The following is a 23,590-nucleotide window of genomic DNA, read 5'->3' on the forward strand; positions in this document are numbered from 1 at the left end:
TCACTCCTGTGTTTTCTGCTGTCCTCAGCACTGTATAATCAAGTTACATCTCAAAATGAACTTTGCCTGCACGTCCCATGGTAAACTCTTTAGATTAAACTGCCAATTATCATAAAGGACTTTTAATTTGGCATCAAAGACCTAAAACAATGTCCCACTGCTCGCCATGACATCAACACTCAGGGACTTCATCCCTATAGCCTCCATGAAGCTTTGTGTCATGAATGCAGCTACTCCCTTTATTGCACCTCTCCCCTTCCCTCACTCTGAAAACACTATGGCTTATTATAATAGGGGGGAAAAGCAAGGGAGTGAGGAAGAGTAGATTAGAAATGAAAGCAGTAGACGAGGGGTGGGGGTGTCCTTTAGGCAAGACCGATGAATAAGGTGTCGTGACTGATGACTACGGCTTTCTCATGGAAATCAACGCTGGCAGAGTAATTAGGAAGCTCTTTCATTAGCTTAAACACAGCTAGGCAAAGAGATGCTTCTGGAGCATCTCCCTCTTTTTCTTCAGCCTGCCCCGATAGAGAATCTCTCCTGGGAGGACTGGATCTGTTTGAGCCTTAAGTTTTCATTAACAAACCCACTGGGATGAATGGGGGAGAGGAAGAAGAGCGGCAGGGAGAACGGAGAAAAAAGAAAGCGCACAACGCACCAAATCAGATCATTAGGGTGGTTTCTCAAAGTTATTTTTATCCTGCACAAGGCTCTGATTCAAATTAATAGTCAATTAGCCTGACTATTAACATGCATGCCAGAGCTCGCTCCCGTATGTGGAAGCAGAAGCTCACAGGAGAAATGCTTCTCAGTCGTCTGACATTTCAACTTTTCCTAATGCAAATCATCTGCCTCTCCTTCCCTGCCCCCACTTTTCTGTCTTTTTTGAATGTATGTGTTGAGTTGCTTATGAATGATTCAAGAAGGAGCATGCCGCTAAGTGTTTGTGGCTCTTAATGTGAATCGGGGGCTGCTTTTAATGTGTCCCTCCTCATCAACACGCAGGTACTGGCCCTGGGTGTAGCGCTCGCTCTGGCCCACATTCCAGTCATGTGATTTCACACAAAATTTGCACCCACGTACACACACACACACTGCAGGCCCCTGTCGCTGTGCCCTGCAGCTGCCTGTACACTTCCCTCAGAAGCTGGGAGTGGGTCTGTCTGGAGAACATGAGCTCAGTAGATGCCAGGAGACTCTTTAGCTGTCAGAAAATCTTGTTTACTTTTCATTTTTACACCGCGCCACAGCCCCACTCTGGGGCTTTCTCATCCCTGCTACACTTCCAAAAACTTGTACCGGCTGCACTTGTGCTTTTCCCCTGTCTATTTCTCTTAGTGACTCAAACCAACTGGTGGATTTGAGAGCAGACTTCAACAAATATACACTTACAGTTGTTTCTACAAGCCCAACTCTGTCATGTTTTAGGCTTTTGCTGGTGTTTGGCTGAGTATGCACCACACGAGACTTGTTTGATTGAAGAGATTCTCTTAGATTATCTGACTTAAACCTGAATTTCCTTCAAGACCTCGCTTCTACTGGAGGTCAGACAAAGCTGAGGCTCATACTGAGGTCATTAGTTGAGTGCTGAAGCCTTTAAGGTTCACTAGATGAGGCCCTTGCCCTTTCCTCCACAGGACAAACCTGGAATGTGTTTGGATAAAGCACTGGGTCTGAGAATCATTATGACTGGCCTGGTTATGGGCCGTGTAATAAGTACACCCTTTAGTACCCCTTCCCCTCGGGCCACCATGATAAACACAACTGCTGTTTTCACTGTCTGGACTTTTTAATTAAGGTTGTAAAACAAGATCCTGCAGTGATAACTAATAGCACTGGATTGCCTGTAATAGCCAGTTATTGTGAAACCCCATATAGAGAATGTTGGTGTCTGTGTGGGGTACTGTAGCAGGCCATTATTAACAAAGCTCTGTGGTGCACCCAATTACTCAATGGGAGCTCTGTTTGCCTGTAAAGTTAGTAAGGTAATGGTTAATAATGACGAACAAATCAGAGGAATAGCCCCCACTTTACAGGAAGTCTTGCATCTAATTGCAATATAACAATTAAAAATGTAAAATATGATATGAATATGAATTAGATGCTTCCTAATTACAGGGAATTGCACACAAAAGGGTAACTAAGCGAAGGCAGTTTAGACCACCGGTTAAACTGGAGGAAAACAGGACTCAGGCTCTGCTACAGACCTCAGCAAAATCCAAATCACAACAGAGGGACAACGTCGAGCCTGCTGTGAAAGCTGATCCAGGGATCTACAAGAGTTTCCATGCAAATGGCTCCAAAATTAAGAACACGTGGCGCTCCGGTCAGAAAGATTCTACCCCCACTCCAAAAACGCAAAGGAAAAGAGAGAAAGAAAAGGCCAGCGCCTGCCTCACATCTGCCAAGACAAACAGAAAAGAAGTGGGGGCTGGTGGGCGGCTGCGGGTAGTAAATCTTCAGTCTAATGAATGAGCACCTCCGAAAATATGTCACCCATTGGCCCTGCACGTGGTAAACATTCAACTCGAGCCAGATAGGAGGGCTTTGTTCGCTCTCCTCTCCCCCACCGACACTCACAAAAACTCCTTACGTGCTGCTGTCCTCCCCCTATTGTCCTGCTAGCACGCATCACCCACAACTCTCAGACAGGTTGAGAAAAGACAGCTTTGTGTTGGAGAGCCTAATGAGTTGACACTCTTCCATGTTGTTGGCAAACTACGATTTTAGTGAGCCATGTTAGGGGGAGCAACCTGAATAACTTGCTAAGTTTTATGAACAACACCAGAACAATTACTAGTGCTTGAGGAGGCACTGCTACTTTACACACTGAGCAAAGTTAGTCTGGACCCGTGACAGGCCACACAACCACTTACACTCAGCTCCAACACATCCTCATACCAAAACGACAACATATGTGACCGTTCCCAAAACAACACGACCGCTGCAGCGTAACAATGTCACAAGTACCAGACATTCGATGTACGGTCGCAGTTTGGTGAGGTTCAGGAAAACATGGCGGTTTGGGTTAAAATCAATGTGTTACTGTGTCAAGTGATGTTACTTCACTGAGTTAGTAAGTTCAAAGAACTCACTGTTGACTTCTGGTTTCACACTGGACATGTACAGTGGTCTCCTGAGTGAATGTCCTGTGCTTGGGTTCTGGGCCAGCTACAGTCAAAGTACAATTGGCTGAACCCAGACCTACTGTGTGTCATGGGCACCTGTATTCTGTCTACCGGATCTGGACCACCTCTGCACCAATAATTCTAGGCTGTATGTGGGTGGATGTGGCTGTGTTACCCATCACTGGGCCTGACCAACTTTGCTATGTGGGTATGTGGGCTAGCAGAGAGAATGGCTTTTGAATGTAACTAAAATTAGACAAAAAGAAAAGTGGCATCTGGCATATAGTCCTTCAAACTACCCCTTTGAAGACAGAGAAAAGTAAAAGAAGGGTGTGGTAAAATGGATAAAGGTGGATGGATACATAAAGGTATTATTGAAGGTTTAGAAGATATTGTACTGTGACAACAACTAGCCAGACACTAATCTCCCAGTCCTAAGATATGAAAAGAGGGCGTAGACCAGGAAAGGCTATTGTGCGAATTCAAAAACAAGTGATCAGGTATCAGGGCAGCATATGCCAGACGTGTGTCCATCAGAGAGGAGGGCTTTGGCTCTGTCACAAGATGACTGCAGGGAAGGACCCGCTGAAAAAACTGCCTGTGATCATCCTAAACAGGCTTGTGCTGTTCGTACATGAAACATAAGACTGCCGCAAGTCTTTTGAGGTGAGCCAGAGAAGTCAATTAGCCTTTGTGGCAGAGAAAACCCGCCAGCAGAATCCTCACAGATGGATACCTTTGTGGTGTTTGTCAGCACTGCTCTAATTTACAGAGCACGGTCGATGACAACTTGCTGCTTGCAGAGAGTATCGACGAGATATTCCTGATTTTTGAAGCTCATGAATATTTCATAAGTTGTAAAACAAGTTCAGCAAGAGCCGAGTTTAAAATGTGTAACTTCTGAGCGAAGGCTACAGCTGTGGCTTCCTTCAAGTCCCTCCATAGAAATGAGTCTAATTTTATTTTTCTTTTCAGGGCAAATCATCCCTGCACATTTAGAGACCTTTTTACACTGTGTGGTTTCTTTGTGAGAGCTGCTCTTCAAAGCCAAACAGGACATCTAAAAGCTTCTTTTCAAAGCTCTGAGAAAGTCAACAAGGTAAATGGTGGTGGGGCACAGCACATACCTAACAAGACAAGGGCCTTGTATACAGCTCGAAAACCCCATCACCAAGTCAAGGAGCTCCTTCAATACCTCCAAATGTGAATGAAGTCCTGGGGGGCAGTTAACAAGACTGCACCCCAGGTAGAAGCAGGGGCTTTATGGATGGGCTGGCAATCCGACAATCAGAGCTGATCAGAGACAAGAGGAGAGCAAACAAGCTTTTCTGCTGCAGAGAAAGGCGAACAGGCTTTACTGCATGAGAGCAGCTGAGGATGAACACCCTCACATGTGATGTAAACAATGCAGTAATTACAACTTACACTGAATTTACATGAAGATTCCTCACTTTCTTTGTTTATCTTTTGTCATGTGACACAGGCCTGCAGTATTTGCTCGGGCGATACACAGATCACCGTACACTAACATTTAGGAGCACATGAAAATCATGTTGTTGAAGAGGCTGACTGCTGTTCAAACCTTCCTGATGTGAGTACAAATGTTTTTCTTTTATTGCTGCTGTTCATAATATGCTGTTGCATTATTGTCTGTTGGCAAACGCTTGTTTGTACTATTACCATTTTCCTGTCTCTCAAAGTCTATTGTGAGGTCAAATGTAAATGCATTGGACAAATAACCAGAACTATTTGAAACAAAAATTTGATGTCAGTATAGTTACATTTTCCATGAGTTGAATTAATTCATTTAAATCTTGAATGTAAGTCCAAAACAGTCCAAAAGTCCAGTTACAAAATGCCTGTTATAATGCTGAAGGTGTCAAATATGATGTCAATCACACAACAGCAGTCCAATGTGAACATGTCAAGTTTATGGTGTAACTGAAAGCAACCATGTGCTTAAAACAGAATCATCCAAATCGCCCAGTCTTAACATTTCAGCAACATTTCTGACTACCTAGAGGTCAAGGCTCAGCATCTTGATTGGCGGTTATTTACACAAGCGTCACAGTTCACATATTATGACATATTATTAAAGTTGTCACAGTTTGGTTAGGTTTAGGAAAAGATCACCCTTTGAGTTAAAATAACTACATTTAGTCTCATAATGACAGTGATGTAAGTTACATTATTTACATTCAGTACGTTAACTTATGTAACATAACTTTAAAACAAATCACTCTTGACTCTTGGTCACAAATGGGAGACAAACCCCAATCTCTGGAGGGGAATGCCAATGTATGACTCATCCAACCACCCTCTGACTCAGACTTTTCCTGCTCTACTGCAGAGGAGCACCTACAGCGTCAAACTAAGAAGGGTAGGGCAACTAACAAGGCTTCTGTATTTGATACGCTGGGAGTGAGAACAGGCTGGTCAATGATAGTAGTTTACACCCTTTTCATATCTGACACCAAAGTACATGTAATCGGGTTCTCAAGACCTAAGCAGAGATCAGAGTTGGGCAAATGGTCCAAATAATCAACTCCAGGTAGGCTTTTCATTGTGGAAGCCTTTAACCAGGTGGATCCAAGCAGCCCATTTCTTTATGGACCTGGCTTGGTCCAATGGGGAATAGTGATGCTCAGTCGCAGACTCAAGTGACTTGAGATTTGACTTGAGACTCTGTATCCGGTGCGCGTGGCCACAAGTGGCAACAACACTATGGCGACGAGCACAACAACTGCTGCTGCTCTCCCGTGTGTCATAAGCTTTGCCCTCAGGAACTACACACAAGGTGCAAACAAAAGAATCACCAAATGCAATGTTTGCGGAATGAATATAAAGGATGCTGGATCGACCACATCAAACTTTATCACGCACCTGAAAACACACCCGGATAGGTCAGTCACTTGGTAATGTCAAAGTTAACCTCAGTGCTTATGGACAGTTAGCAAACATGTTATGCTCAGCATCAGCTATCATGCTTTGAATTCCTTAGATATAACTATGCAGTGTTCTAAGCAGACCGGATAGCATGTAGCAGATGACAGAACGCTCATTACACCCATAAGAGACTTGAGACTTGGCTTGGACTTGCAGAAAATGACGTGTGCGTATCTCTGGACCTTCCATCATTAGACCTACGGGGATAAGACCAAACCAAGAAAACAGAAGCTGTCTCTGTATTGTTCTTCCTGTGGATATCTGCAAATGTAGACAACATGATATCATGCTGTGCTAGCTTCTCCACAACTACAATGGAGCTTTATTCCAAGGCACTGACACCAGAACGTGATGTCTCTCTGATCAAAGGGCAACTATTTGCACCACAGTTTAACAATTACCAGGAGGAAATCCAGATGAGACAAAGATTCAAATATGCAGCTTGCATGGTTGCAGATCTGTCACAATACTCTCTCTCCTGTCCTCTTTCTTTTTGTGCAATTTTGCAACATCTTCTCTCCATTGTCACATCTTAACAAAGAACCTTTTTTCCAGCACATTTCAGAAATGTCCGAAAACACTATCTGCTGTAGAGATAAACAATGCATGCTGAGGATGCAGCAAAAAAGTCAAACTTACTTCTGGTATACAGTGAACATTGCATGTTTAAGAGACAGAATTTTGTGAGGGGGCCTGGGAACGTGAAATGTTATCTTTGAGAGTGAGATGCGAGGAGAAATATCAATCTCATGACTCAGCGGTAGTTACGGAGCAGATCTAGGACATGATTAGCTTAGCTTAGCATAAAGACTGAAAGTGAGGGGAAATAGCCAGCATAGCTCTGCCCAAATGTATAAAACATACGCCTACCATAGCCTGGTCTCATTCCCAGATCCATCATATACATAAGCCTGGTCAGTGGCCTTGCACTTCTAAGTTTGACATCGAGCATCACTTCTAGATGCATCCCTCCGGTGCAGTGGTATAAAGGGGGAGAAAAGTCTGAGCTGGAGGAGTGGGCCATTCACTGAATGTAGTTATTTTAACCCAAAGTACGGTATTTTCCTCAAACTGTGCCTAAACCTAACCAAACTGTGACCGCTTGACAACGTTAATAACAATATAAACGTCATAATATGTCATACAATGTGAAATGTTTGTCAGCAGGGTCAATTTTGCTTTAACACTGTGTCATCAATGATCATGCTTTTATTTTCTTCATTAATTTAGACTGTGTTTCCCACTTGTTTTTGTTATTAACAGTACTTGAACCAGCGATCAGCTGGTGAGGTGTCACATTTATATTCTGGCTTTATGATGTGTCATCTCTGGCCAGGCTTGGTGGGTGGAGGAGAGGATCCTGACTCCCCTCTCTTTGAGCCCAAATCCCTTCCGTCTCATGCGAGCTAACAGCATGCTAATGAGATGGTGGCAGATGCTCGCGTGCCTTTACAATCCTCCAGACCCCCCGACGCACGCCGAGACTCCCCTCCTGCCTGATGAAGACAGAGGGATGATGAATATCTACATACAGGGATGCAAATGACTTTATAACTATAGAGGTTTTTACTGAATAGTAAAGATTTGCTGTAAACAGCTATTTTTATTCTTACTACTTTTTCTCTTATTACCGATTATCCTCTCTCTCCACTCTTTCCCAGCATAGTATATGAATTGAAAATAAGAAAAGAAAAAATCCGACAGATGAATGGAAATGGAGGGAGCACATATATTCCCACCACCACCCCCAGCCTCCACCACCATACCCCTGGTGTGCACTGATTCTCTGGGGGAGGGAGGATGGTTTGGTAGGGCCGCCCTGCGCCGCCCTCTCTCCACCTGCTATGCAGCCTTTGTCATTGGGATCCTCTGTTTCATTTCAATGACAAAGTTGCCCCTCACCCTGCACCCCCCACACTCCCCTCCGAACTCCTTTCAGCAATTTTATGGTCCCCAAGGGCAGAAACTTTGCATTTACCCCATCACCCACCCAGTCATCCTCCCTCCAACTGGCCATATGAGTGGCCTGGGAGGATGCTGCAGTCCTTCTGCCTTCTGGAAGAAGAATGAAAGTTAAAAATGGGTCTGACTGAATATTCAATTTGCTGAAACTGGGAACATTTGGAATGTGATTGCATCATCATTATCATCATCATCATCATCCTCAGATCGTTGTCATCACCACCAGTTGACAGAAAGTTTCTTATTCATTAAAAGAATTAAGTCTTAAAAATCTCATCCATAAACCTAGTCACAGTGAGGTTGTCTATGCATTAGGTTGTATCAGGCGCCACAGTCTCACACACAGTTCAGTCCCCTGGTGCAGCTCTGCAGCAGCAGCTCTGTTGGGATTAGAGAAACTTCTTGGCTGAAATCTGTGTGACGTGTTGAGCTTTTCCTTTTTCTTCTCTTGCAGAGGAAATGTGATTTGAGCGCGTTCCCGACTCCAATAATGGCATTAGGGCACCATCAGCTTCTCACCAGGGAGGCTGTAGAACTATATGTGCAGGAGCAACGGCCCGTGGCTAATGTTGTTATATGTTACGGGACTCTTTCATCTGCAGTTGATTCTATTGTAGACATGCTGGGGCACCATGTCTGCCCCTGTGAGAGACACCACCACAGTGTTGTTGCTGCGCATGGAGAGACCTTGGCACCGTGCGTAATGGTTCTGTTAATGCGTAATCGGGTGGATGAGACCATGACTTTACCGCTTACAACCGTTTAATGATACAAAATACACAAAGATTTAGTTCAGTGGTGCAACATTTGATTTTTGTACCCTAAATTATAGTGAGTGTGTCCAAATTTGGTCTTGTTGCATCCAATTATTTAATTTGTAAGTATGTGTTGTATGTTCAAGTAAAGATGTCAATGTCCCATGTTTGACTGACTTAGTTAGCTACTTAATTGTATTTTCTATCAGTTTTATTTTCAAATTTCCAAACCTTCTCCACTTTATTTTATTATTTATTTAATTATTTATTTTGTGTGTGTGTGTGTGTGTGTGTGTGTGTGAGGGGGATATTAGTTCAAACACCTGTAGTGACTTTTTAAAAAATATCCTAACACAATAAATGCATTACTCTCTACACTGGGGATTTATCTTGAGAGTTGACAGAGTTTGGATTGTGGCGGACAAAACAAGGACTCGCAGCAGTTCCAGCAGTTTCATGGAATTCTGGCACTTCCAGTGTTAAATTGGACTGAATGGACACTTTGCCCTTGTTGAGTCACTCAGCATCAGTGTGTGTGTATATCAGCTCAGAGCTGATGTCCATGTGTTTGCTCAGAGACAGATGGCAGTGCAGAGGGCCTGTTCCCACGGGTCACACATAGGAATTTAAAATGCAGATAAAATCCATCACAGAGACGCATCCTCTCAAAGATGCCGGCCCCAGATAATTTGCTCTGTTGAAACCAATCAGTGCACCAGTTATCAGATATGGCTTGCACCCTGAATGAAACTTATTGAAAATATAAGTCTAAGCGCAACTCATTACTTTCCAAATGATTTGGGGGAAATGGAATCTGGGGAACCTTCAGAATGGGCTTCTGCTGGCTTACTGGAGACTGTGACACACTGATGAGGGTGTACTATAGAAATGTTTGCTCTGATGTGAAACTGCACACTTTAAGGGTGGAGAATGAATTAATATGACATAAAAAGACTTATCAGCCTCTGTGATCTTAATGCCCTTTTTGTTCTTCTGAAACAAATCAGCAGCTCTGAGACATCCAAGTAAAGTCAATCCAAAGTTCACTGACTGCCTCTCATTACTACTGATTAGGACACTCATAAAACTGCTTTAGAAGAGTCATACTGCAGCAATACAATGAGGATATCATACTTTATCTGACTGGGGCTTATTCTCACTTGGTGTTACTTGGCTGGGAGGCGGCAGCGTCTGAATAGATGATAATTGTAGGTTTGGGTTGTCTGAAGCTCGAGCCAGATGGCCTGCTGCTCCTCTCATAAAGACTCTGCTTGCCCAGTTGTTTGCTCTCTGAGCGACACTTTGAGTTTGCAGGATGGTAATTTGGTGGGATCAGGAGTTGTAGGCTCGCATAAAACATTATTATGCAGCAAGAGGATGAGGGGGAGGTTTGCCAGAAGTGCACACGTGGGGGGTCAGCTGCATAGATGGCAAAGCACTCACCATAACTTAACACTTAGTGAGCGTGAGGATGTGTTTTAAAGCATCATAAATATATGGAAACATACAGAGACGACTATTTTAGAATCAAACCAATTACCAGAATGAATGTTGGGAAAGTGTGTTAAAGTAGTTTGTTAAAGCTTTACGTGTCTTTATGTTGCAACTTTCAGTTTTTCTTTTGTCTCTGGTTAGGTTTAGGCACAACTATTACTTGGTAGGGTTAGAAAAACAGCATGTTTTGGTTTAAAATGCCTGTTTTGGTCACCGCAATCATGGCAGCAGATGCCCCTTGGTCTCCTTAAAAATATCCAGTGGTTTCACACTTATGACTTTTGAAAAGATAAACTTGAACTGCAGTCACTGGTTTGGCAGACTTGTCGCCCAAATTGACATTCTTCTTTTTGTCAGGAGAAAAAGCTAAACTAATCGGCAAAAAGCAAACAGTTTAAGATCATTTGGATAAATTGCAATATCATAAGCCCCAAATGGAAATGAAGGCAATGCAATCAGATTTTAAAGTAGTGTAAACTCTGGGTATCTTGTGTCTTACACACAATGTCTTCAGCTCTTGTACTGATAATACTGATAATTACCGGTGGTAATATGGGCATATTTGGCTTCATGTCAGGTTCCCAATACAAAGCTCGAAGACATTAATATTTGGATTTAATGGCACCAGAATCAACCGATTTAAAGGTATTTCGTGCATTATTGTGTAACCAGTGTGCACAAAGAGCATACGGTCTGGTGAGAACAGCAGTCATTAGCCACATAAAGGAAATGATGGCAGTGTTAAGGTAAAGTAGATACGAGTTTGCTCTTGGCCAACACAAACACAATAGAAAACTTTTCTGTGATTTTGTTTTAAAGTGTCACATAACCGCGCTGAGTGATGACCATGTTTCCTTTCCTGATGACAAAAGACCCGACTTGGCACACGTTGTGCATTGCAACCATAACAATGTAAGTCTGCCGTGGGTGAGTGTGTGGTTGTGTTAAAAGTGGCTGCCCCCAGAATAATTCCTGCTCCGGCCTATTGTTGTGGCACACTTGCAATACTGGGGTGTCTTCTGTGCTGTGGGGGGAGGTGGAGGCGAGAGACGGGGCTGCTATCAATAGTCCCTCCTGTGCTGCTGAAGGAGGCCATTCTGATGCTTTAGGAGGAGGAGGGGGGGATACGCAGTTTGGGTGCGGGGCGGGCAGAGAGAGAGAGAGTGTGTGCGCGCCCTGCTCCGTGCGCTCTGCTCTGTCGCCGCTCCACACACTCCCTCCCCCGTTCTCGCTCTCCCTCTCTCTCTTTCTCTCACACACACACTCTCGTGCACAGACTGGGAGAAAGCTGCGCCTTTTCTTCGCTCAGACATTCACTCTCACTCATTCACAGGCGCACACGCTCGTAAGGCGACGGGCATATGTCGATATATGCAACAGATCTGTGTACAAGCAGAGCGCCGCGGGTTGCTTTCGACCGCTTTTCTCTCCCCAAAGAAGTAAAGTTTACTCATTTATTTATTTATTCTTTTTTTTTTCTCCGTCTGTTTTGCGGAGCTCTTTGCGGAGAGTGAGAGAGCAGCCGAGGATTTAACATGCCAGACGTCTGAGAAGACATCTATTCTACGCCCCGACTTTTTCCCTCTGTGGAAGTGATCGCCACAGTGTGCGCGCAGAAGATGGGGGCAAAAAGAATCCAAACCAAAGGAAATATTTTCTCTTCGGCACTGCTCAAACTACTGCTTTTGGTCGCGCTTGTGCACGGTGCCTCCGGTAAGACTTATAAATATAAAGTTTACGAGGAGCAGAAAGTGGGCACTGTTATTGCACGCTTAAAGGAGGATGTAGCCGGGGTTTTATCCAAACTACCGAGTACCCTGACCTTTCGGTTCCGCGCTATGCAACGAGGGAGTACGCCGTTCCTGTCTGTCCGGGAGGAGGACGGGGAGATCAGTATTGGCACCAAAATCGACCGTGAGAAGCTCTGTGAGAAAAACTTAAACTGCTCCATTGAATTCGACGTGGTCACTCTCCCGACGGAGTACCTGCAGCTGTTCCATGTGGAGGTGGAAGTGCTGGACATTAACGACAACTCCCCGCACTTCTCCCGCGCCATCGTTCCAATCGAGATCTCCGAGAGCGCATCCGTGGGGACGCGCGTCCCGCTGGATGGCGCCGTGGATGCGGACGTCGGGGAGAACTCCCTGCACACATACTCCCTCACACCCAACAACTTCTTTAAGATCGACATCAGGACCAGGACGGACGGGGCTAAGTACGCAGAGCTGGTGGTGATGAGGGAGTTAGACCGGGAGGTGCAGTCAAATTACCAGCTGCAGCTCACAGCCTCAGATAATGGTGTGCCCCCAAAGTCTGGCTCCACTTTGCTCAAGATCAGCATCTCCGATTCCAACGACAACAGCCCAGCCTTTGATGAGCAGGCTTATATCATCAATCTGCTGGAAAACTCTCCCCTTGGGACTCTAATCATTGATTTAAACGCCACAGATCCAGACGAGGGCACTAATGGGAAAATAGTCTACTCTTTCAGCAGCCATGTCTCACCAAAGATCCTTGAAACATTTAAGATAAACCCAGAAAATGGACACATTACTCTTATTAAAAAAGTGGACTATGAAACCACTGCTTCCTATGAGCTGGACGTCCAGGCTCAGGACTTAGGCCCTAATTCTATTCCTGGACTTTGCAAAATTGTGGTGAAAGTAGTGGATGTGAATGACAACAAACCAGAGATAAACATCAACCTGATGACGCCTGGCAAAGAGGAAGTGGCCTACATTTCCGAGGGCGCCCCTGTGGACACCTTCATCGCTCTGGTGCGTGTTGACGACATCGACGCTGGGCTCAACGGTGAGGTGGTGTGCAGGCTGCACGGCCACGGCCACTTTAGACTGCAGAAGACCTACGAGAAGAATTACATGATCCTGACCAATGTCTCTCTAGACAGGGAGAAGCGGTCAGAGTACAGTCTGACAGTCATAGCTGAGGACAGGGGCTCCCCCAGCCTCTCCACCATCAAACACTTCACCGTCCAGGTTCTGGATGAAAATGACAATCCTCCAAGTTTTGAGAAGAGCCGCTACGAGGTCTTTAAGTCAGAGAACAATTCTCCTGGAGCCTACCTGATGACGGTAGTGGCCTCAGATCCAGATCTGGGCACCAATGGCCAAGTCACCTACACCATTATAGATGCTCTGGTCCAGGGGAGCCCCATCTCCACCTACGTCACCATTGACCCTTCTAATGGCGCCATCTACGCCTTACGCAGCTTCGACCATGAGGATGTCAGTCGGATTGCCTTCACCATTCAGGCTCGTGACGGGGGAAACCCTGCACTGTCAACTAACACCACTGTCCTGCTGACTGTTTTGGATGAAAATGACAACCCGCCCATCATCCACTCCCCCTCCCTCAGGAATCACACTGCTGAGCTGCCGGTGTGGAAGTACGCATCACCGGGTCAGCTGATCACTGCGCTTAAAGTCACTGACCGCGACGCCGGCGCCAATGGAGAGGTGAGCTGCACCATCGTTGGTGGCAATGAGGATGGACTGTTTGTGATGGACGCCCGCAGATGTGAGCTCAGAACCAACGCCAGCCTGGAGCAGGCTCCACGCGACGTGATGGAGATCAGGGTGGAAGTGCAGGACAGGGGCACCAGTCGGCTGTCCACAGGGGCCCTCCTCAGGCTCTCTCTACAGGAGACCATGGACATCCTCCCCCCTCTCTACCCCACTGGCTCCAGCCAGGCCTCACTGGATCTCTCCCTCATCGTCATCATCTCTCTAGGCGCCGTATGCGCTCTGCTGCTCATCGTCATGGTGATGTTTGCCACTGCCCGCTGCAGCCGGGAGAAGAAAGACCCCAGACACAACTACAACTGCAGAGTGGCAGAGAGCAGCTACCAGAACCACCCCAAGAAGCCCGCAAGGCAGATCCACAAGGCAGACATCACCCTGGTCCCAACTGTAAACGGGACCTTGCCTATCCGTGCCCACCCACGCTCCCCCTCAGCCTCCCCTACACCTGAGAGGGGCACCCTGGGGAGCAGGCAGAGCCATCATAGCCGGCAGTCCCTCAACAGCCTGGTCACCATCTCCTCCAATCATGTGCCGGAGAACTTTGCCCTGGAGCTGGCCCACGCCACACCTCCTGTAGAGGTAAGACAGTGATTTCATGCTTATCGTTAATATCCTTAAAGACTTATATGCTACATCATGACTGCTGTTTGTGGTAACAGTCGGGTAAACATCATCTGTACACAGCTGTTAAAGCCAAAAGATAAACCACGTTTCATATTTCTGTCCCATAGGCCAGTATGCACGTTTTGTTTTGTCTCAAATCAAGTATTTGTTCTGAATTTATCCCTTGCTCCCATATTCTGTTACCTTCAGCCCTTTGTGTCATATTTTTGTTGACCATCACATACAGGACCTAGTCACAAACTCATGTCACCCCTACCCCTTCCCCACAATCCCCCCACCCAACATTGTCTTGTGGCCTTGCTTGTTTGACTCCATTCATTTTCCCCTCTTCATTTTTCCTTTTATTTTTGTCTTTTTCTTTCTTTTTGTCTTTTTTTGTTTCTCTTGGGATTGTAGCAAGTCTCACAGCTTCTATCCATGCTCCATCAGGGCCAGTACCAGCCACGACCAAGTTTCAGAGGCAACAAATACACCAGGAGCTACAGGTAATGCACATACAAAATGAAGTGTCTGAAGCCGTTACTGTCTGACATTGGCAGAAGTAAGGTCAAAATTAAGGGATACCCTTGTGTACACCTCTGTAATATCACGGTAACACATTTCCACTGTATTTTGTTGTCAGCACTCTCACATAATCTGTTATATCCATATCCAGTAGCTTTTTTGGTTTAGAGTCAAAGTGTATGCTCACTAACTTTGAATTTGCATAATTTTATGTAAAACCTCTTCTGCAGAGCACTCTCTGCCTCTCTGTGCGCCTTATTATCCATCAGTAGCATGGCTTCCCCTTAACAAGTTGATAATATTATTGTCAATGATTAGCCAGTCTTCTATGAGAAATGTATCAAACCTCTGTGTGTCTCTCTATGCAGATACGCCCTAAATGAGATGGATAAGTTCAGTCTGAAGGACAGCGGTCGTGGAGACAGTGAAGCCGGAGACAGCGACTATGAGCCTGGCAGGGAGTCACCCATGGATAGGCTCCTTGGTGAGGGCTTTACTGAGATATATGCCCCTGATGGCCAGCACAGATCGCATGCAGGTACACCCTTTGGTCCCCCATCCACCACACCCCACAACCCTCCCTTTATATCCCCTATCATTCCCCTCCTGTCTCCCTCGCATCTAGTCCTGAACCCAGAGTGCAGTTTATGCATCAGTTTTTACAGTGCATCAATTCATTTATATTCATAGATTTCATGGTAAGAATTTGGTGGTAATTAACATAGAGTTGCTGTCCAGTCAAAACCACATATCTCCAAAATGAGCTAAGAAAAACAGCCATGTTTTCAGCTTTCTGGAAATGCATTTTTCAGATCATTCAATGACTTTGTAAATGGTTTGTTTGGCTGAAGAAATACGAGAATTGTCTCAACTCATAAAGGTCCTTCAGTTTTATCATAAAAAAAAAAAACACCATTTGGAGATAAGTGGTTTTCACTGGACAGCGACAACATTTGAAATTCTTTGAAATGAACCCCAAATCACAACAGTAATGATAATGAAATTATCCCAACATGATTTAATAATAATATTCTGCTTTCCAACAAACAGTTAATAAATAGCTGCTAATTTATTTAATACATTTCCAGGAAACTTCCACCTGGTTTCTGCAAAACTGCTGATCAGTAAATTGAAGTGTGTACATTCTCACCAGCAGACCAGTCCAACTTTGGAACAATTTACCTAAATGTCAATTTTTATAGTTAACCACCATAAATAGCTAATTACCAACTTCATAATTAAGAATCAAGTGACTAATTATTAATCAACCACCTGCTTGCCATGACATTTTGAGACCTGTAAAATGAAACGTTACCTATCCTTATGTTGTACTATAGGTTTCCAAAAACTTTAATACTGTATCTACTAAATTTCCCTGGAAAGGTGTGAGCAAAGATGAGGGCTGATAATTATTCTCATTACTGTTTGAACTGAAAAATTCCCATGACAAGTTTCCCAATTTCAAGGTGTTGTCTCTAAAATATAGTTCTAAACCCAGAGAAAACATATATAGGGGCCGGAACCTGCATATGTTAAACATTTTCATTTGGTATGAGACAAGATGAGCAATTGTTCAGCACTAAAATATTTATAGTGTAAAGGAAATGATTCCATCTATGTCACTACATGGTCAGTAACACAGATCATCAACTCTGGTCAAACGCTGGCCCGCAATTTCTTTCTTAAATCCTTAACTATGGCTGAAGTTTCTCAACCTTAGGGTATTAACCTTGATTTAATAGTTTTGAATTATATATATGTATGTGTATATATATATATATATATATGTATATATATATATATATATATATATATATATATATATATATATATATATATATATACATACAGATCTATCTCAAAGGATATGTTCTGTTTTTTAAGTCTATTGTAATGCAATACTCACATGCTATATGTACGATCAAACATACACTGTCCCTGAAGTGATCCCTTTCTAGCACAGTTTTTTACACAAATAAAGACATGTCATTATGTATGACATTTGCCGAAATAACAAGAAGGCCCAAATAGTTAGGAATTGGTCAGAGACAGCATTTCACAAAGTTTATACATTTTCTCACTAAATTTAGTGATTTGTAAAATTTACCGTAAAATGAGTAATTTTGAATCAGTCATAGCAAAGTTTAAGTTTCTCTTCACTCAACAACTCATAATCATTTGATTCTTTAAGGGAGTCTCAAATGCGTCTTCGGTGTGTCATGGGGGTGTTCACAGATGTACTTGGAGCTGTCCTAGTGACTAAATCACTCAGGACGGATGTTGATATCAAATGTGAACAGTCTCTAACAGTGGAGTCAAGCTATAAAGTAATCACTTGGCAGCCATTGACCAATGACTCAGTGTGCCTATGGGCAAATTAAAGGCTTTATTGTATTAAGACAGACTTTAGAAACTTAACCTAGCTTTAATTTCCTCTGTCATTACATGTGGGGCTCCCTTCATGCTGGGATCATGACAATCTTGTGTTAAGACATAACAAGTGCCATACCCCTTTGTACTCATCTGCTGCCTGTTAGCAGAACACTGCTTTAGCAGTTTCGGCATGCCTTCTTTGTTCTGCAAGTGACTGCATGTGCACTGGCCTTGGAGGTTTGTGAATGATACCGTGCCTACTCCACCACTTTGTTTCACTGCACTGTCACAAAGTTGTTGATATATTTCTCTGGATAGCTCAACTGATCCTCCTTCACAGTCACCCATGTCTTCTCCCTACTGTCACATTGCATGGAGTCTCCCCAACCATGTAAACGAGGAAGAATTTTGAACACTTGCTGAAAATTGATTGACCTGACTGACTTCGAGATATTCTACCCACCTAGCATCAAATATCTGGCAGGCAGGTTTCCCTGACTAGTTGAGTTGGAAACACTAGGTCACACACTCTAAAACTCCTCTGCCTCCCAGCCTGCCTCAGCTAACTTCACCCAGGTTGCAAGCTGCCACAGCTTCCTTTATCACGCCATCCCTCTCCTCCCAGAGCTCCCGCCGTCTTTCCAGCCAGCTTCCCACACAGCCATCACTCGACACTGCATTTGAGCTACATCCCAATTAAAGTCGACCCAGACGGGCAGACAATCTCATCACTAACACCACCCCCCTTCCACCCGCCTTCCCTTCATAGCTGTGTGGAGGAGCTCTGCTTGTTAGTCATTCTCCCTTTTCCCACCTTCAAGCCTTCACTTTCAGGCGTCCAAAAATGAAGCCCTAGTGCTCCTCTGATGAAAAGAAGGCATTTAATTGCCATGTGACGAATAGTTGCTATGGAGTCAGCACAGAGTTGTGCTCATGATTAAGCCCTGAAGAGCATAATTACATCTCAAAGCTCACCTTTCTCCTTCTGTATGTTCACCCCGCCTCCCGCCCCCATGTCCACTGCAGCACGGATGATTTCAGGCAGCGTGTAGTCAGTGCCCTGTCATTATGGATGGATGTGGCAACTCTCCCCACACAAGGATGCTGAAGTAGAAACTCTTTGTTGTAGCTCTATAGATGCAGACGATATTATACATTGTATCACCTGGGAATTTAACTTCAGGGTTGCAAAACTCATGCTCAAATGCCCAAAGAACCCCTTTGTGGTCCTTATTCTGTTTTGTCTTCTTTAAAGAATAGCTGATGTTTTGTGATATACAGTGAGAAGAGAAAATAAGGACTGCTCAGCCTGTGTGTTAGATACAGAGCTGGATTCTGGAGGCGGTTAGCCTAGCTTAGCATAAATACTGGAAGCAGGTAGAAATTTCTAGCCTGGCTCCATCCAAAGTTCATACATCTACTGCTTAAGCTGACTAATTAGTATGCTGTGTCCCATTTTTTAAATTGATAGGTAGATTAACATGGTAGCATGGTGCCTGAATTAAAACCTGTGCTGTCTGACTGAATCTGTAAACCATTGGGTACTGTGACAGGTAAAATGTTTCTTTGTCAACAATGAGTGTTGTTTAAACATTTCTTTATTGAGTATGTTAAAAAAAACTAGATACAACATGTTAATAAGGGAACGTAACAGATGCTGGTAGGTGCTTTTGTTCATGTCAGACATTAGCAACACTGATGAACAGAAGGTCAGAGTGCTGAAAACAGTTTGTGTGCGATAACGTTGGTTAAAAATATTCTCACTGTCGAGCCTGACCCCATTCTTTTTGCATAATGAATGAGACGTGTTGTCACGTACAGGCAGGAGTGAAGAAAGACATGTAGGCAATTTCACATGTCAAAGTCAGTTTACTACCTGTCAGTACTAAAACAGTTGATTAATACCTTGTGTGGCTCTTTATATACTTTGGGGAAATAACCCTGATGATGTCATAGTGATGAAATCAGGGCTTTACCAGCTTGGGCGTGGAGACAAATGTATTATTTAAAGCCTGTGTTATAAATTGAGTGTTTGGAGTTTGTCATTTACCAGGCTAACAATAGATGCTATCTAGTTGCATCATGGCAAGTGCAGAACTAGTGTTTTTACAGTTGGCCATATACTCTGAACTGAAACTCAGGATATCTTAGCTTCTGCTGCCTCAATTTGGACAAGCCTTGTTTGAATCTTTCTCCCACAGTCATTCGGACTTTGTGGAACTGTACTAAATCATCAAAGTCTTGTAGTCCTCAGTCTAATCTGAATCTCACTGCCAACACTCCTTGTCTGTCCCTCTGCTCAGTGGATAACAGCACCCTGCCGCTTGTTTCCTGATCAATTTGAAAAAAGAAAAGCTCTCAAATAAACAAACGCATTATCAGCAGTGAGCTAGTTTAGAGCTCTGAATAAAACTAGTCTAATTTACTGGCCAATAAATGATCAGTCAGTAAGTTAGCTGAATTAACATTGCAGTCAATCAGACGGGCAGGCTTTCAGTTAATGTTTGCCTGACATGTTCTCTTTTCATTTTTACACACAAATCATTTGGGTTAAATCTTTCATTTTTACCCTTTCATCAGCAGGGCACCAATCTGCCGCTGCCCCCGCGCTGTTTTTTCCCTTCCAGTGCACCCAAATGCACTTTTCATCTGCTCTAAGATGTATTATAAATGTTCCTTTCATGTTAATGAGGGGATAATGAAGTCCCTCAATAGCACGCCTGAAAAGCGCCGCACTCTTTTAATGAAGGCTTTAAGTTGGCATATTTGATTTGTCTAATTTATTCTTCAGAGATTTTCTATTTGAAGATTTAATATTGAAAAGAGTGACTTGAAAGGGAAAAATGCAGGGCTTTTAGAGGAGGAGTTATTTTGAATGGGTAATAGGCATTGATCAGCCTTGCTGAATTGTCTCTCCATGGTAAATATGTTGGAAGGTACTGTACTGTAGCAGGCAGTACTCCTGCAGAGAGCCTTTCAGACTAATTAGGGCAGATTTCCACCATGTTTCCAGAGACAGTGCAGCAAAAACACCTGAAGAGAAGCAGACAAATAGTAGATGGAAGGAAAGAGACTTACTGACAGGAATCAGCTTCATATCTTCTTATATTTTGTGATCAAACTTATGGTTTGTTTTGTTAAAATGTACATACACATAAAATAATAGGGTTTATTTTAGCATTATCTGCAAAATACATCTAATATATGCAGAGTCATTTTCTCAGCTCATAAAGTAGAATCTTTTGGTTCATCCTTTTAATCACCAAATATGGAGATCTGTGGGTTTGACTGGTCCACTGGCTCCAACCTTCAAAGCAATTCCTCCCGCCCCACTTCCTGTTCACACATTCTCTACTTAAATATTTGTGTATACTCACATACATACACATATCTGCACAGCAAATACAACACGTATACAACTGACCAACCTCAGTACAGTCTAATCTCTTAATCAATATAGTGTAAATACAGCTGAAACAATTAAGAGAGCTGAGATTAATCAATGAGTTGATCAACAAAAAACTTAGTTGGCAGGAAGTTTGATAATGGATTCATCGTTTTAGTCATTTAATCAATAAAATGTGACAAAACAGCTTCTAGCTTCTTTTTGTGCTTCTTTCTGTATTACACCATTATAACTGAACATCTTTGGGTTTTGGACTTCTGCTTGAACAAAACAAGAAATGAGAAGATGTCTCTGGGAACAGGAGGTGTTTTGACTTTAATCGCTTAAATGATTAATTGACAACTAAATCAGTAATGAGTATAATTGTTAGTCGCGCTGAACTTCTGGCTACAGTGACAGCATGTGGCTGATTACTTATGCGTGTTTCTATCTGTTTTCCCAGCTATGAGGCTGTGCACAGAGGAGTGTCGTGTCCTGGGCCACTCAGATCAGTGCTGGATGCCCCCCCTGGCCTCCCCGGCTTCATCCTCCTCCGACTACCGCAGTAACCTCTACATCCCGGGAGAAGAAGCCCGCCAACCCACTGACCTGTCCCAGGAAAAGACTCCACAGCCCTGCACTGACACTGGCCCCACCCGGAACCAGAGCTTCTCCACCTTCGGCAAGGACCTGGTTGGTGAGGACGGTGGAGAAGAGGAGGGGGGAGAGGATGGTGATGGTGAGGCCAGAGATGAAGATCTGTGTGGGACCACATCGTTGCTGTCAGAGATGAGCAGTGTGTTCCAGCGGTTGCTACCCCAGGGTCTGGACTCATACGTCCAGGTCAACGAGAACCAGAAAGGGACTAGCCTGAGTGGGGTGGGTGTCCCCATGACTGGATCTTTAGATCGCAGGAGGGGACATCTCCCTGGCAAGTCCAACCCCTCTGTCCACCAGCAGGGTGTGGCAGCCTGGGCTGCCAACACCCACTTCCAGAACCCGGGTAGCAGCATCGGCCCATCTGGCCACCACCAGGGTGGCAGCTACCACACCCTGAAACCCAGCACCAAGCTCAGCTCTCAGAGTACCAGCCATAAGGGATTGCAGGCGCCCAAAAACAGCCCCCAGAACAGCGGCCACAACCCCAAACCCCACAGCAGCCCTTTGCTCACGGCACTGGTCAGCCCCACTCTGGTGCAGGCTTCCCCGGCCCCAGTGCAAGTGCCAGTTCCTCTCCCCGGGCCCTCCTCCAAGTGGCTGCCAGCCATGGAGGAGATCCCAGAAAACTATGAGGAGGATGATTTTGACTCAGTGCTCAGCCACCTTCAGGGCAAACGCAGCGACAGCAGACATGAGCTAGTGGATGCCAGCGAGCTGGTGGCTGAGATCAACAAACTCTTACAGGATGTTCGGCAGAGCTAAACATCCGTTTTTTACCCTCTTTATTTATTCACCACTCACTGACTGCTCTCTTTACTTCACAATAAAAGTGAGGGACAGCGGGTGGAAAAAGAAGGACAGAAAAAATCTAAAGCAGAGAGAAAAAAAACAATGAGACAAAAAACAAGACCTGCAATTGTCGTTAAAGTTGCATTTCTAATGTAATAATTGTGTTTTGTGAATGCTAAATATCCAAAAAATTGTTTGTAATTGCTGGTTTGGTACACAATGTACACTATGTGACTGTATTTATCTTTGTATTTTAAAAATACATTTGTATACTTATATTTATAAAAAAAAGTGTATATAAACTTAATCAGAAGTCTATTTTTATATTTTGAATGCATGTTGAGTTTAAAAACATTGAATCAAGACTTTGACATGCGATCGACATTCTACATATTTAAATTGTCTTTTGTATTGTGATTCTTTTTTATTTGTCACTATGTTATGTATATATAAATATATTAATTAATTAATGGACATTTGTCGTTGTGGATTATTGTGGGGAAGTGGACCGTACACAAATAAAAATAATAATACACAAATATTATTCAGGTGTCTGTGGTTTATATCTGTATTTTGTTGTGATAGTGGGAGGTTCTATAGTTTTTAATGTACTTTCTAAGAGTGAATACATTGTTGGTACCTCCAATTCTATTTTCAACTCACAATATGAAACTAAGACATCTTTACAGGCTGCAACAACCAATCAAGAAGGGGTCAAGGTACAAATCATAGATAGAAGATGATGGAAAAGTATAAATAGAAAAAAAAAAGCAAAATGATTGAATATTTATCACCAAAATAAGTTCATGTCTTATATCCAAAATGGAAAACGTTACAAGATTATTCGTAAGTCAAAAGTTTCCAAATGACATGCCAAAACAGAGCCAGCCACTGTTGAGGATATATGAAGTATGTGATCTATCTTACTTATCCAATCAGAAGTTGCATCTGCATCACATGATTTTCCTCACCAGATACAGTCGACCCGGCTGCCAGGAAGTTGTAGATGTTTAATAAAGACTTCTCTACAAGTAAACAGGCCTTGTGGTGAGACGAGTTTGTCAACTATGTTTACAATGCCACTGAAGTAAGAAGTGAAATAACACACAACACACACTCAGTACCAAAGAAGACAAAATGTTGTGAAGAGGAAGAATTCATTACTCCATTTGTTCAGTCCTGGAACAATTAGGCAGTAAGTATGTGCGACATCTCTCTGGTTCTTTTGGGTTTCAGACTGTTGGTCAGACAAAAAAAGACATTTGAAGTCCCAGTGGACATCAGACATATCTCTAACAATAGTCATACAGCAGCCCTGCAGTGCTCTTGTTTACTGAAATGCTTGGACAGATTGTGTCTGTGAAAACGCTGTGTATGAACAGTACAAAAGTAACCTTCACTCAAACTATCAGGACTCCTCATTTTCAC

The 23,590-nt window shown here is 43.6% G+C and overlaps 1 protein-coding gene across 3 annotated transcripts; it reads left to right on the top strand.

Annotated features, from left to right (window-relative positions):
- Nucleotides 1–11,621: 11,621 nt before the first annotated feature.
- Nucleotides 11,622–22,706, top strand: pcdh18b (protocadherin 18b). 3 transcript variants are annotated; one of them, XM_073487732.1, is made up of 4 exons: nt 11,622–14,406; nt 14,848–14,936; nt 15,324–15,493; nt 21,177–22,706. In XM_073487732.1, the coding sequence occupies exons 1-4, from the start codon at nt 11,905–11,907 to the stop codon at nt 22,133–22,135; spliced, it is 3,720 nt and encodes a 1,239-aa protein (XP_073343833.1). In that variant the 5' UTR covers nt 11,622–11,904; the 3' UTR covers nt 22,136–22,706. The 3 variants fall into 3 exon arrangements, with proteins under 3 accessions (XP_073343833.1, XP_073343835.1, XP_073343834.1); XM_073487734.1 differs by having other exon boundaries at nt 15,324–15,439; XM_073487733.1 differs by having other exon boundaries at nt 14,881–14,936.
- Nucleotides 22,707–23,590: the final 884 nt, after the last annotated feature.

The sequence above is a fragment of the Pagrus major genome, chromosome 18, assembly GCF_040436345.1.
Source record: "Pagrus major chromosome 18, Pma_NU_1.0".
Lineage (NCBI taxonomy): Eukaryota > Metazoa > Chordata > Actinopteri > Spariformes > Sparidae > Pagrus > Pagrus major.

Bases quoted from the DNA above. Each gene is read 5' to 3' on its own strand.
- pcdh18b (XM_073487732.1), top strand. From the start codon at position 11,905: ATGGGGGCAAAAAGAATCCAAACCAAAGGAAATATTTTCTCTTCGGCA. The intron at 14,937-15,323 runs GTAATGCACATA...CTCTCTATGCAG, and splicing joins AAATACACCAGGAGCTACAG to ATACGCCCTAAATGAGATGG. The intron at 15,494-21,176 runs GTACACCCTTTG...CTGTTTTCCCAG, and splicing joins CCAGCACAGATCGCATGCAG to CTATGAGGCTGTGCACAGAG.